Genomic DNA, 16,437 nt, shown 5'->3' on the forward strand with positions numbered 1-16,437 from the left:
TGTCAGTAATTTAACATTCTCTGTAATACACTGTTAGAGATACCATCCATGACATACTTAATTGTAATGGAACCCTAACAGCTTAATTTTGGTTTGGAAAACTCTTGTTTAAGCATGAAGTTTGATTAAAAAAAACCTGTTAATTAATAATGTGATAGTTCTCTGACTTGCATAACACTAATCATATTTAGAAACATAGGTTCCCCAGGTATTGGTTGCTCATGCATGTAATCCCAGTTATTTCCTCAGGAGGCCCAAGTAGGAAAATCTGTTAGGCTCTTATCTCCAATTAACTACCAAAACTCCAGAAATGGAGCTGTGGGTCAATTGGCAGTGTGCTAGCGTTGAACACAAAAGCTCTTGAACAGTGCCCAGACTCTGAGTTCAAGACTGGAACACACACAAAAAACCCTCCAAAACAACCCCCCCCCCAAAAAAAAACCCCAACAACCCAGACATAGCTTACATGTTAAACAAAGCATCTCTTTACTATATTTATTTGAAGAACATCACCTTGAATAACATACTAAAAGACTGACATGATCCAAATGGGCTTGGAAAGAAACACTATAATCCAAGAGAAAAATATGCTCTACACTAATGGGAATTGTTAGGGTAGAACCTGGAAGTGAAGGTATGGCTCAGTTAACTGAGTGCCAACCTTGAGAGAAAAGGCTAAGCATGAGCTCAACTCCCTGAGTTCCAGCTCCAGTAGTGGCAAGAACATACAAACAACAACAACAAAAACAACAACAACAAAATCAAACAAAATTAAATTAAAAAATAAAGGCAGAACCAGACAAGAATGAAAAATATCCTGGAAATGTGACTGATATGCTCTTCTGTTCACTCATCATAGAATGCTCCTACCCATGACTATCTTAGGGCAGGAATAAGGATTGGGCAAAGTTTGCCTGGAGGTAGGATACAAGTGATAACTTGGATGAAACTTGTATACAATTAGTGTACAAGTCCTGACTTCTCAGACTATACCAATCTATAGCTTACAACCACACACATACATACACACAAGCTAAGCAAGGAAAAGACCATACTGACCTTGAATAGTTGCCAGTGTACTGTTGCTCATCAGTGCTGGGCTGAGAGCACCACCCAAGGTCCCTGGATTGAGACTGAGTAAGGCACCTCTGCAAGTCCAAAAGAAGGGTCACTTCATTACCATGAAGGCACACTTGCCAGTTTGGACAATATACTCAAAGGGATAAGAAAAAGAAAACTTTAGAGAGGGAAGAAATGGTAAACTTAATTTTCCTCTATAGTTTTGTGTGATTTTGTTCATGCTTCAGTTTTATTATTTTCCTTGAAGCTGACTTGTACAAACATAGTTATCACTAGCACAAAATGTAAAACCTTTACAGTCATTCTGATTCCTTTGTATTATTCTATTGGCCCAAAATAGAAGAAAAAAAAAACTACAGAGAAAAGGAAAATTCTTATATCTGGCTACGAACATACACATTTGAAAGCATACAAAAGTGTTTAATGGAGAAAGCATAATTGTGGGCTTTCTTCCTAGATCCATCACTGAGGTACTTAGTAGCTGGTCGTCTATGTCTTCCTGTGAGAATAAAGGTGTGACTACTGTTCTTTTCAGGTTGCTGAGAAACTGAGGTTTAACTCTTAATATCAAGGTCCTTGCATGACCATATAGACACCCATTTCAAAGAAATATTTTTTTCCCATTTAACTTGGTGATGAAGTCTCATCGCAAATGATTCTGGGGATAGTTCCCTAGTTGTTTCTCAGATATCAACAGGATGAGAAAGCTCCTTACCCAGCAGCAAACTGTGAAGGCGCCATTAGGCCTGGGTTGAGTCCTGCAGCAGCAGCCATAGCAGCAAGACTGGCATTTGCTGGCAACTGTGCTGCTCCTTGGAGAGCAGCAGCTGCTGCCGTTTGTAAGCCTGATGCTGTCACCATCACCTGGCTGGCCCTAAGAGGGGAGGACAAAGGAGTGGAGGTGGTCTGTGTTGTGCTGGTCTCACTGGCACTGGATGCTTCAGTGGTAGAGGCTGAGGCAGAAGGAGAAGGACTCAGGGAGGGAGAGGTGACTGCTGTGGAGGCAGGGGGAGCTGTGGAAATCACGGTGGCGGTGTTGTTGGAGGTGGTGTCTGTAGTGCCTGAAAAGAGAAATGGATTAAAAAATGGCCTTATGAAATAGTTTTGGAAGACTGGTGGCTTCACTCAGCAAGCAGTATTCCAGAATCAAAGGAATAATTAACCTGTCATCCATAATCCTCAATTTGCCCTTTTTTTGACCTAGTTTGGTTTCTATGGAAGTTAACCATAAAAAAAAATTAAAACCAAAGCTACAAATCCTACTTCAAGAGGTAAGAATAATACAACTATGGGGAAAAAAAGAAAAGGAGAATGCTCTTCCACTGTCAATTTCCTACTCAAAACCAGCCAGCCAACCAACCAATCAACCAACCAACCAGAGAAGCCCATTTATGGGTTACAACACAACTGCCCTGTGGAAGAAACAGAAAAGGAAAACTACTGGCTAGCCCCATTTCATTCAGAAGTTTCTCCAGGGTCTCCAAAGAAAGCTCAAAACAATTAAGGACAAGAAAAACTGAAGTTACATTTTTGCTAAGAATAAGTGTCAACCAAAAACTGGGCATGGTGTGTATGCCTGTCAGTGGATCTATATGTAAAGTAGACTGCAGGCCAGGCCAGCCTGGGCAAGAACTTGGGAACCTATTATAAGGTGCTTAAAGTATCCCATAGCTTGGGAATGAAGGATTTCTGGAAGTAATAATCTGTGAACTTTGTTAAAATTTTATTCTCAACATGTGTATGTCTGTTTCATAGAGGCAAAGGTGTATAGTTTTCAAATTCTCAGAGGTCTAACACTCAAAAGAGAACAGGAAAAAAATAAAGTGCTGTTTATTGAAAACAAGTATTATGGAAATTTTGAAAAACTTAGAAAAATAACATAATATAAAACTAGTTATTGTAAGGGCAAAGAGCCAAAAAGTATTAGGAACTTAAAACATAAGTGAAGAAAATCAAAGTCCCCAATTCTAGGTTAAATTTGATCATGAAATGTCACAGGTTTCTCAAATGACTTACTAGCACATAATCAACCTGGTGAGTAATTAAAGCACACCTTATACATTATGGATCACTAAAAAATTATCTGATAATGCTAAACATGTATGTATTGGGGAATTTTCTACCAAATGGAGCAGTTTTCTGGGGAAGAAAGTATTTCCAAGAAGAACTGATATAGAAGCTGGAATACTTTATCTACATGAGGTCAAGAACTGCAGGTGGGGGGAACATTTACAAGGTACAGACCAAACCTTTCCATGTTGGGTGTGATAAGCAAAGGTCTGGCATGGAAGTCAACTGTCTACTTATGAATTTGGATATTTCCTGGATGAAAATAATCACCACTGAAGGTTTGTATGGGAAAGTTACTTGAAAATTTCGTATACACACACACACACACACACACACATATTTAAACCAACAATACATATCTTCTAGTGGTCTTAATTCACAATGTAATGGCAGACTCTAAAAGAAATCTATCAAGGGCTTACCATTTGCTTAACAGCTGTGTGCCTAGCTGCTGCTTACCTGTAAGAGAGAGATTAGTCACTGCAGCGCTGGTTAGGGGGAAGACAGGGTTGACTGTGAGGGTAGTTGCTGTACTGCTTGTCACAAGGCTTGGTGTGGTTGCCACCTAGAGGTCATAAGTGAAAATATGCACAAAGTGCTTATAATCAAAACTTTACATGTATAAGTTTCGATTATGTTGACTCAGACACATTTTAAGTCCGAAGGAAATAGTACATCAATTATCAATTTTACCTAAACAAAAAATATGATTTGACAAGAATAGGGATGATGGGGTGTCTATATTGCTTTTACTTTTGACTATTAGGAGCAACATGGTCTTTTATGTTGCTTTTTGGCCAGCACTTTGAACTCAAGGTCTTGAGCTTGCTTAGTTGACTTACTTCCTTAGTTGATGCTCTACGACTTGAGTCACACCTCCAGCCTCATTTTTTTTTGCTGGTTGTTCTGAAAATGGAGTCTCATGCACAATCTTTTCTTTCCAGGATGGTTCAGAACCTTGGTCCTCTGGATCTTAGTCTCCAGAGTAGTTAGAATCACAGGCATGAGCAACTGATGCCCAACTTTTTTTTTTTTTTGCCAGACCTGGGGCTTGAACTCAAGCGCTTGAGCACTGTCTCTGCCTTCTTTTTGCTCAAGGCTAGCACTCTACCTCTCGAGCAACAGTGCCACATCTGGCTTCTTTTCTGTATATGTGGTGCTGAGGAACAGAAACCAGGGCTTCATGTATACAGCTAGGCCAAGCACTCTCACTAGGCCACATTCCCAGTCTGTTTTTGTTTTTTAAAAATTATTTGTATAGGAAGACTACAAGGAGCTATTTTAAAAACTAAGTTCCTTTCTGAAATAAATAAAATATTTCTACAGTTTTATAAAATCCACTACTTAATTCCTAGTACAAATAAGTCTAAAACACAAGACAGGCATCTGCATAAAAAGAACTGCTATCCAATGACTAACTTTATCATAACTGCAATCTTATGAACGTCATGACTAAAGTCTTTTATTTAAATTTGGACCTGGGTTTAAAAATTTTTACACTACGGAACATTCAAATCAAATTAAAAACAAAACAGGAACAAAAATAAAAACTAATCCTCATCTTTTGAACCTGGCATCATGGGAGTCATGTCTATAATAATTCTAAAAATGGGAGTCAAATGACTATGACCTATCTATTGAGCATATAAATAACATTCTAAAACAAACAGCATAAGTAAATCAATGAGGTTCTTCATGAAAGTACCATATGTCTTAAAGATCTGAGATAATTGTTTTAATATCATCAGACCTAAGGTTATCTGGAAATTGGCTGTCAATCATAAAAGCTGAACAAATTGGGCTTAAGGACTGAACATTTTTTGAGATAACTGGAACTAGCAACAAACTTACTAATACAGTTAGAAAATAACCTAATAAACTATACCAGAAAGAAATAATGGAAATGTAACGAAATAGGAAAGAATTAGAATTGCTTACTTAAAAAAAAATTAAGGGACCTATCTGGGCATGCTGGTGAATAGTTGTAATCACAATATTCAGAAAGCAGAAGCAAGTGGATGAGCCCACAGCCAGCTTCAACTACATAGTGGAGTTCCTATCGCAAAAGAAAATAACAAAACTAAAAGCCATGGCTAATCTCAACTCCTATAATCCCAGGCTGAGATATGAAGATCTTGGTTCAAAGCCAGCCTAGGCAAGAAAGTCCACAAGACTCTAATCTCCAATTAACCACTAAAAACCTAGAAGCGGAGGTATAGTAGAGCACCAGCCTTGAGCAAAAACTCTGAAGAATGAGAGGCCCTGAGATCAAGCTCCGATACTAGCGCACACACATGTACATACATACATACAAAGTTCTTGGGTGAATAACCTATTATTTCATCATTTGGGAATATCTAAAAGACATTTATATACATTTATTCAACATGAATGCTGTTCATATACAATAAATTCCTTAACTTCTATGAAATAATCTAGCTCTTGCGCTTATAATATCCCTGTTTTCCATTCTTACCAGTGAGGTTGGGCTAGGGAAAATTGCTTTGATAGGTGAGCTGCTGGTCCCACCACTGCTCGGTGGGTTGATTCTTTTTTCCTTCTGGCGGCGGTTACAAAACCAAACACGAATCACCTCCTTTTCCATATTGAGCTGTTCAGCAATCAAGGTGATCTCTTCCGAGGTAGGCTTTTGATTCTAAAGGAAAAAAAACAAACAACACCACAACTTGGGATTTGTGTGTGCGCGTGTGTGCGTGTTGCAGATTCAGGACTTTGTACATGATGGGTAAATGCTCTACATCTGTACTATATTTCTAGCTCTGGAATAACTTCAACAACTGATTTAGTTGTATGGAAAAATGAGTTAAAGAAAAAAATGAAGCTGGGGTAACTATTAAGACACTTTGAATGAAGAACTTCTGTAGACAGAATTATTTATTTATTTGTTTATTTTTTGCCAGTCCTGGGGCTTGGACTCAGGGCCTGAGCACTGTCCCTGGCTTCTTTTTGCTCAAGCCTAGCACTCTGCCACTTGAGCCACAGCGCCACTTCTGGCCGTTTTCTATATATGTGGTGCTGGGGAATTGAACCCAGAGCTTCATGTATACGAGGCAAGCACTCTTGCCACTAGGCCATGTACCCAGCCCCTGTAGACAGAATTTTAACAAACATTTTATTTATTGAACTTACATGGAATATTCATCTATTTTTCATTTTTATGATCTATTAATATTAAAGTTCACAAAATACTATGATAACCTTATATACTACTAGGAATTTACAAAGTTTCTCAGTGCTTTATGCACACCATCTAACTTGGACTGTGTAATATGTCTATGAGGCAGGAAGGATGCTATTTCACAGATGCATGGACTTTAGCTTCTAGAATCAAGTGACCTGCCCTATCTAACACAGTAAGAGGTAGAACTGAGAGAGACTTCTGATTCAGTGTTCCTTCTAGCATATTCAGATCTTTTTTTAAATTAGAGAAGTCAGTTTTGATTATGATATTCACTGGCACCTCCACTCAAAAAAACAAACCAAAAAAAACCAAAAACAAAAACCCCACAAACCCACCAAAAAAACCCCAAAACCCAAAACAGGTGAATTATCCGTCATAAACGTCACAGCCTAACATTCAAAATTTTATGTTCTGGTCCCAAACTTCCATCCTACATATGCAGCCTTTAGAATTCAGTCAACCAAATGACAGTATTTCTTCTGGTACAACTCATGCTTTCTTCCTGCAGGCCTCTGCTTGGTAATTCCTCTGCTTAAAGTGTTTTTTCCCACCTTTTCTAGACTGTGGAACTAATTTCTATGCATCTTTCAGTCACCTCTCTCACAACAAATGGTCATGTAGATGTGATCATGGTCTCTTCTGAGCACTGAAACATTGTCTAGTATGAAGGTTCTGTCTAGTGTGAGAAACTTACTATGTCTTCTCCATTATGTTATGTGTCCATGAAAGTGGAGGCAGATGGGTTAATCTTTACCACTGACAGTATCTAATAGTAGTATAATCCCATGGTTATGAAAAGTAAACATTTCTGACCTCCACAAAACTCTTCTCTAAGGCCACACGGATGTTGGTCTCTATGCTGGTGCGTTTCTTCCTCCTACGATTCAAGCCCTCAACTCCTACCCCTGGAGAATTCAGGGCACTTGGGCTGGAGACAGTGGAATCAGATGAGAGGTTCTCTGTAAGAATGAAGAAATCAGAAATAAAATTGGCTAGGGATAAAGATTCATGTATAATCCAGATACAAACATCAACAGTAAAACTGACAAAATAAGTGGTTTTATAGGCAAATATGAAAAGGTTTCCAAGGTAACCTACATCAGAACATTGCTCACTATCGTGGTTGGTTCTTCAGTGTACTAGAAGGGTCGATCACTACTTTTTTATTTCTGTTTCTGACAACATAGAAATTTACTGTTTATACACGGAGACTGAAATCAGTGTCAGTTTTTTCTTATGCTTGCTTGTTGGTATGTTTATTTTTTAGCTCTGAGGATAAACAAAAGCTTCTTGGAAACTACTGATTGTTTAATGTCTTATAATTTACCTCTCATTTTACTTGTATAAATATTGTTAAAATAGTATTCTTTCACTTAGTAGCTTAGTAATCTTGGTATGTCATATTTGTATCCCCCAACAGTTATTCTGTATGTGAAATGAGATGATTCTTTCCCATGTAACTCAAGACTAGAGAATCGAACTGCCCAAGCGTAAGGGTTTAAGGATTCTCTTCTCCTAAGACTTAATTTGTGTTCACATCTATAGTGACAACCACACTGTAGAACATCACTATGGTTCCTTTTAGCTTTCTCAGTCCATGATTCTGTGGCTCAAAATTCAAAAGTTCCAGAAACACATCTCAGCATAAAATACATAGGGTAGAAACTCAATGTTCTATATGAAATATGTGGCTGCTTTTAATAATAAATGCAGAGATTACAAGGAACAAGTTCTATGAAAATATATCAGGAAAAAATAACACATTAGTTCTTCAAGATTATCTAAACACATAGGCCTTTTTATTTCCTTCCTCAACTGACCATAACCCTAGATCAAGTACAAGACATAGTCCAAAGCTAAAATTTAGTGCTGATTATTCATTCTGTAATTACTGGAATATTTATATAAGTTGGCTCTCTGATTTACATAGCCATAGTTTATAAAGATCCTCCCAAGATTAGTGAGTTTCAAAATTCTGTAGTACCAATAATAAGTTCACACAATAGCCCCTCGCCCATAAAACTCTAACAGACTTGAAGAAATTTCTTATATATGTACTTACCCGCATCATTTAGCCACTTCTCTAAAAGTGGCTTTAACTTGCACATGTTCTTAAAGCTGAGGTTCAAGGCTTCAAAGCGAGAGATGGTAGTTTGGCTGAAGTCATTTCCATATAGTTTACCCATAGCGAGCCCAACATCACCCTGCATAACACAAAGCAGTAGAAAGGGAGAAGAAAAGAAAAAGCTATTCACCTGATCACAGAAGCATTCAACATTGCTCCATATACTTTCTACTCTGAATCTTTATTAGCTACTCTATGTACGAATCAAGTCTTCCTTAAGTTTCCAAGGATAGTTCTAACAAGACCCTTAGTTAATACAACTAAAGTGATTTAAATCATCTTTAATTAAGAATTTGCCTGTATCATCTGTAAGGATTAGATATCTAGATAACCTAGAAATTTCTGAACCAACTAACTTCCCACAAACTCTTTCAAAATTTAGAAATGATCCCTCATTCTATTTTTTTTTTTCCTAGAAAGTATTTCTGGAAGCTGTGAAAAAAAAATCTTTGTTAACCCTTAGTTTGGATTTCAAAGTTGGTTATAAAAACCAGAGTTTCTAAAGACCACTTTTGTAACCATTATCGAAAGAAATTCACAGTAGAGAGGTTTGACCCATTTAGTCAAACCATAGTCACTGGAAACTTAGTAACCTTCTAACACTAGAACAATGATCCCCTGAATATATTACAAAAGATGTTCTCCATGAGCCTATAACCTTTGAAATGTACATAATGCTTTCCTCCAGCTGGATTCTTCTTCAAGCCTGAAAAAACTGTATCTTAAGAGTCCTTTTATAGATAAATAATAGAAACTCAATGGAGTTTAAATGATTTACCCACTCAATTAGTTTAAAGACAAGGCAACAGCATTAATGGTCCTGAACATTAACAATTAATTTTGCTATGAGAGCTAACTCTTAACTAATCTGGCAACATTAATATTTTTGTTGTTTTCGGTGGTAATGGGATTTGAACTCAGGTCTTCACAAAAGCTCTTTACCAAGTGAGCCATGCTCCTAGCTCCTAGTTCACTATTTTGAATTGGGATCGTACTATTTCTTACACACACACACACGCACACCATTTTTTTTTAACACTGTTTATTAGTGGCTACATTAGGCAATAGTCTAGGCAAAGGATGAATATGTATATGGATATGTATGTGTATATAGCACATTTTCTTGATCCATTCATTCATTATAGAGCATCTGGACTATTTTCATAACTTGGCTTTTGTGAATAGTGCAGCAATGAACACAGGTGTGCATGGGTCCTTACTATATTCTGATTTGCAATGTTCTGGATAGATATCTAAGAATGGTATGGCTACATGGCAAGGCAGATGTATGCTTAGTTTTTTGAGTAATCACCTAACCACCCTGAAAAGTGCTTGTACTAGTTTACTTTCCCACCAACAATGCAAGACTCTTGCTTGCTTTATTTACTTTTGTCCAGCATGGGGTATTAACTCAGGGTTCTAGGCATTGTTCCTGAGCTCTTTTGCTCAAGGCTAGTGCCCTACCACTTTGAGCCACAGCACCACTTCTGGTTTTCATATGGCTAATTGAAGATAAGAGTCTTACATGACTTTCCTGCCTGGACTAGCTTTGAACCATGCATGATCCTCAGATCTTAGCATTCTGAGTAGCTAGGATTATAGGCATGAGCCACCAGCACCTGGCTAAACCTCTTGTTTTCTGAAAACAGGTGACCAACTTCTGATAAAAAGTGTCACAGAGGACAAATATAAAACTATAAAATGAAATATACAGAAGATTTGAACTTTAAGTGATGTATTGAAGTGCCAGACTTTGAAGTCAGGCCCCACTTTACCACGTGAACCCCATTTTACCACGTGAGCCCCATTTTACCACGTGAACCCCATTTTAGAATCGAACCCTGAGCCAATCAGATTTGTACCTGTGTCCTAATCTTGCTTGCTTGAACACCTGATTGTTGTAACCTTGTTCTTTGCCTTTATAAGCCCTGTGTAATCACAGCTCGGGGCTCCCTCCTAACCTCCGCTGTGTCGGTGGGTAGGATGAGGCCCGAGTTGCAGCTCGCTTAATAAAGCCTTGCCTTGCTTTTGCATTTCGGAATGTCTGGGTCTCGGTGGTCTTCTTGGTGGTGGTTTCGCGACTTGGCACAACAGTATAGCCATAAACTCCAGTATGATAGCCAGTAGACATGTGGCCATTTCAATTTATTTGAAATCAAATAAATTAAATAGTTACTTCCTTAGCACTATCTCCCTTTCAAGTGCTCAACAGGCACTAGTGAGTAGGGGCAATGGACCCCACAAAGAGATCATTCCCATCTTTGTCAGCTCTGAATGTCCTCTGTGAAACCACAACCGAAATGGACTGTTTATTGATTTCCTTTCAGTTTTAGTAAGACAGAAAGAACCGGACAGGGTGAACAGGGCACAAATACAGTCTTGTTTTGTCTTCATATAAAAAAATTGAAAGACATGAACAGATGTGTTTATACATATCTTTATTTATTATACATCATTTCATTCAGTCAATGAATATGCATCCAATGCCTACTATGTCAGGCACTGAATTTATGCTTTAACGTAGTTGCTTAGATTGTAGCTTTCTAGAAACTGGGGGGAGGGGTAGGTCAACCAAAACCTATCTTTTTTTTATCCTTTTAAAGTAGCAGTTAGTCATTGTTGGTGGGAATGTAAACTGGTTCAGCCACTCTGGCAAGCAGTATGGAGATTCCTCAGAAGGCTAAATATAGAACTCCCCTATGACCCAGCAACCCCACTTTTGGGTATCTATCCAAAAGACCACAAACAAAATCACAGTAATGCCACCAGCACAACAATGTTCATTGCAGCACCATTTGTCATAGCGAGAATCTGGAACCAACCCAGATGCCCCTCAGTAGACGAATGGATCAGGAAAATGTGGTACATATACACAATGGAATTTTATGCCTCTACCAGAAAGAATGACATTGTCCCATTTGTAAGGATATGGAAGGACTTGGAAAAAATTATACTAAGTGAAGTGAGCCAGACCCAAAGAAACATGGACTCTATGGTCTCCCTTATTGGGAATAATTAGTACAGGTTTAGGCAAGTCATAGCAGAGCATCACAAGGCCCAATAGCTATACCCTTATGAACACATAAGATGATGCTAAGTGAAATGAACTCCATGTTATGGAGACAATTGTTATATCACAGTTGTAACTACTTCCAACGTCCCATGTGTATCTGTAGCTTCTATTATTGATGATGTTCTTGTATCACCTTCCTGTGGTTGTACCTACACTATCTCTGTAATCTTATCTGAGTATATTGGAAACTGTGTATACTGGTATTGGAACTAGGAAATTGAAAAGGGAATACCAAAATTGAGAGACACAGGGTAAAAAAAGACAAACAACTACAAAAGCAATACTTGCAAAACTGTTTGGTGTAAGTAAACTGAACACCTCATGGGGGGAAAGGGGGAGGGGGGTATGAGGGACAAGGTAACAAACAGTATAAGAAATGTATCCAATGCCTAACGTATGAAACTGTAACCTCTCTGTACATCAGTTTGATAATAAAAATTTGAAAAAAAAATAAAGTAGCAGTTAGGTGGAAATAAGTCTTTCAGACATTGCAACTAAACAATTCACAATTTTTTTCACAAATCTGAAAAATCTTCTGAAAAGTAACAAAATAAGCAGGAGGAAACCTAACCCTATTCAAAACCCATATCTTAAGTATTAAAAAAAAAACTTTACACTAAGGGCTACAAAAAATCTGATACTATTAACTAACTAGAGTCATGTCAATAAATTAAAAATTAACTTAATTGATAATTGTAATACAACTTTACTTCAAGATTGATTAATAGAAGAAAAAGCCATACACTTCTAGTTAACATACTAATTTTCATTAATATGGTACAGTTAGTTTAATACCCTTATAAATTAATCTTGAGTTCTTCACAAAAGTTCCATGGTTAAAACAGTTGATTCACATATAATCTGAACTTTGTCATACCTCTAAAAAGTGCAAAAGTAACAAAGAAGAAAATATGAGGGCAGAGAAATAATGAAAATACTGGATTTGGTTAAGTGTAAATACTATGAAACATGCTTTCTGACTATGTAATGTTATCTATTTCTTATTAAAGCATAGGCAAATATCTAATTAGAAAACAATAGCCTGGTGTTGATGGCTCACACCTGTAATCCTAGCTACTCAGGAGACTGCAAACTGAGGATCTTGGTTTAAAGCCAGCCCAGGCAGGAAAGTCCAGGACTCTTCATCACCAAAAAGCTGGAAGTGGAGCTGTGGCTTATGTGGTAGAAGGCTAGCCTTGAGCAAAAAAGTTCAAGAAGGGGCTGGGGATATGGCCTAGTGACAAGAGCGCTTGCCTCTTATACTTGAAGCCCTGGGTTCGATTCCCCAGCACCACATGTACAGAAAATGGCCAGAAGTGGCGCTGTGACTCAAGTGGCAGAGTGCTAGCCTTGAGCAAAGAGAAGCCAGGGACAGTGCTCACGCCCTGAGTCCAAGGCCCAGGTCCAAGGCCTGAATTCAAGCCCCATAACTGGAAAAAAACAACAACAACAAAAAATTTTTTTGTTTTTTTTTTTTTGCCAGTCCTGGGCCATGAACTCAGAGCCTGAGCACTGTCCCTGGCTTCTTCAGCTCAAGGCTGGCACTCTGCCACTTAAGTCACAGCGCCACTTCTGGCCATTTTCTACATATGTGGTACTGAGGAATCAAACCCAGGGCTTCATGTATACGAGGCAAGCACTCAAACATCCCCAAACAAACTATTTAAGACATCTAACAGTATGTATATTTGCTCAAAGAATAGGGATTAGTTTCAATAAATAACTTGTATAGGTATATAAATAGGAATAAACTGTACAGAGAAACTGAATTTGCTGGATATACTACTGACTGACTAAAATTAAGATGCATCATTTAACACTAAAGGTTTAAAAATTAGGATAAAACCGTAAGTATAAGATGAGAACATAGAGAAGAGGTCAAGATATAGCTGTGTGTATACACATGCTACTGGTAGTTTTATACTGGGTCAAATATCACAGAAAGGCAAACAACTATTTGGGAAAAGGTACAGAGAGTTTTTAAAAGCTTTACCATAATTGGCCTATCACTTAGGCTACACTTTCCCAAGGAACACAAAGGTATGCTGTGTTAACAGACTAAAATTTGAAGCACATTATATTATAGCACATATTTATAGCCTAAAATATGTCACCTGTATTCCAACTTATTAACTTAACATCAGTGTAGTTTTTCATTAAAGTTATCTTAAAAAGTAATAACACTTCTGGACTGGGAATGTGGCCTAGCGGTAGAGTGCTTGCCTAGCATGCATGATTCAGTACCACATAAACAGAAAAGGCTGGAAGTGGCCATTGTGGCTCAAGTGGTAGAATGCCAGCCTTGAGCAAAAAGAAGCCAGGGACAGTGCTCAGGCCCTAAGATCAAGCTCCAGGACTTGCAAAATAAGCAAACAAACAAACAAATAAATACAAAGGTAATAACACTTCTGCATGGCAAAGGACACAGATAACAAGATAACTAGAAAGCCCACAGATTGGGAGAAGATCTTCACTAGCCACACAACAGAAAAAGGCCTCACATCTAAAGTACTTAGAGCTCAAAAAAAAAAAAAATCCCCCAAAACAAATCCCCAAAGAAACAACCACCCCATTAATAAGGGGGCTAAAGACTTAAGAGAGAGACAAGAATACTGGAAGAGGTGATAAGAATGGCCAATAAACACATGAAGAAATGCTCAACATTTCTGGCTATAAAAGAAATGCAAATCAAAACAACATTGAGATTCTACCTCAGCCCATTTAGAATGACCATTATCCCAAAGGGAACACTACTACACTATTGGCAGGAGTGTAAACTTGTTCAACCACTCTGGAAAGCAGTATGGAGGTTCCTCAAAAGCCTAAACATAGGGTTGAGAATGTGGCTTAGTGGTAGAATGCTTGCCTAGCATGCATGAAGCCCTGTGTTTGATTCCTCAGCACCACATAAACAGAAAAGGCCAGAAATGGCACTGTGGCTCAAATGGTAGAGTGCTAGCCTTGAGCAAAAAGAAGCCAGGGACAATGCTCAGGCCCTGAGTAAAAGCCCCAGGACTGGCAAAAAAAAAAAAAAAAAAAAAAAGAAGCCAGGGACAATGCTCAGGTCCTGAGTTCAAGGCCCAAGACTGATTAAGGGGAAGGAAAAAAAAAAAGACTAAACATAGAGCTTCTCTATGACCCAGCAATTCCACTCCTGGGCATTTACCCAAACGATCACAAACAAGGCCACACTAAAGCTACCAGCACAACTATGTTCATTGCAGCATTATTTACCATAGCTAAGATATGGAACCAACTCAGATTCCCCCCCACCCCAGATGAATGGATCAAGAAGATGTGGTATATACACAATGGAGTTCTATTCCTCCATCAGAAACACATTGCACCATTCGTGGAAAGGAAATAGAAAGACCTGGAAAAAATCATATTATGAAAAGCAAGCCAGGCCCAAAGAAATATAGGTTGCATTGTTTCCCTCATTTGTAATAACTAGAATACGTCTACGATACACTTAGCAGGGGATGACAATAACCCAATTGTTAAGTGTGTAGGAACATATAAAATGAAGTATATCAAAATAAATTCCAAGAATTGGAAACAAGAGATTCTTTTTATGTCCTGTATGCAATTATTTGTATTTTTTTCTTTCTGTTTTAGTTTTCTGTACCCTTTGTCTTATATATAAGCTTATCTGATCTGTAGAAGAGAAAGGGAATCACAGAAACAGTAGGATAAAGGATGAACTAATGCAACAATGACACTCACTAGACATTATGTTGGAAATGAACTTTACAACTTGGAGAAGCAGGAGAAAAATAAAATAGGGGCTAACAGTGATTAAAAAGAAATGTACTCATTACCTTACTTTTATAACCCTGTACATCACCTTTACAATAAAAAAGTAGTGACATTTTGTCCAAAACTATATCTACTTAAAAGTTGTTTTACAATCCTAAACATAGATTCATTGAACAAAAATATTCCCGAACCCAAGGAATATTAAGAATGTAAGTCTGTTCCTACAGACATCTAGACTTTTTAAATTGATATACATATTTTTTTATTTTTTTTTGCTAGTCCTGGGACTTGGGACTCAGGGCCTGAGCACTGCCCCTGGCTTCTTTTTGCTCAAGGCTAGTGCTCTATCTTTGAGCCACAGCACCACTTCCAGCTTTTTTTTCTGTTTATGTGGTGCTGAAGACTTGAACCCAGGGCTTCATGCATGCTAGGCAAACACTCTACCACTAAGATACCTTCCCAGTCCCTCCTTTTATTTTGCCAGTTGTGGAGCTTAAACTCAGGGCCTGGGCACTGTCCCTGGCTTCTTTTTGTTCAAGGCTAGCACTCTGCCACTTGAGCCACAGTGCCACTTCTGGCTTTTTATATATACATGGTGCTGAGGAATTGAACTCAGGGCTTCATGTATACAAGGCCACTAGGCCATATTCCCAGCCCACATCGAGACTTCTGATCTATCAGAACAGATGATTATTTTATGTACATTCAATAGAAACTAATTTGGATAATATTTAAGAAAAGACTTAAATTGTAAATAATAACTGTATTTTCTGGAAAGAAAGCACCGGGTTTTTCAATGTCACAATACCCAATCTAATACTTCAGGTTTTTTTTTTCTTTTACTTAATCTTATACATCATAATTATATTCAGTTTAATTCCCTCCTGCTTTAAAAGACTGTGAGTGAATCAAGGAGTCAGTGGCAGGGCTTAGAACAGAATACCCACATGCCTGTTTAAACTATTAAGCATATTTATTCCACTTTAAAAGATCTGACAGTTGACATTAAAAATTAATTTGGATTCTGATTAATTTGGGCTTTTCATGTCTAACAGATTTTGATTTGATTAACTAATTTCACTGTAGGCTTAGAGAGGAATCTTCTTGTACCTATTTTTCAAGAAACTA

At 37.9% G+C, this 16,437-nt stretch overlaps 1 protein-coding gene across 6 annotated transcripts in view; it reads right to left on the bottom strand.

Annotated features, from left to right (window-relative positions):
- Nucleotides 1-16,437, bottom strand: part of Pou2f1 (POU class 2 homeobox 1) — a 147,654-nt gene that overhangs the window by 12,915 nt on the left and 118,302 nt on the right. For all 6 annotated transcript variants that reach the window (XM_048357589.1, XM_048357583.1, XM_048357587.1 and 3 more), the window contains 6 exons: nt 8,415-8,556; nt 7,166-7,311; nt 5,627-5,806; nt 3,610-3,715; nt 1,796-2,141; nt 1,060-1,148 (listed from right to left, as the gene is read on the bottom strand). In XM_048357589.1, coding sequence (XP_048213546.1) covers nt 1,060-1,148; nt 1,796-2,141; nt 3,610-3,715; nt 5,627-5,806; nt 7,166-7,311; nt 8,415-8,556 — 1,009 coding nt within the window. The remainder of the gene's footprint in view (nt 1-1,059; nt 1,149-1,795; nt 2,142-3,609; nt 3,716-5,626; nt 5,807-7,165; nt 7,312-8,414; nt 8,557-16,437) is intronic.

Source organism: Perognathus longimembris, chromosome 11 (assembly GCF_023159225.1).
Source record: "Perognathus longimembris pacificus isolate PPM17 chromosome 11, ASM2315922v1, whole genome shotgun sequence".
NCBI lineage: Eukaryota > Metazoa > Chordata > Mammalia > Rodentia > Heteromyidae > Perognathus > Perognathus longimembris.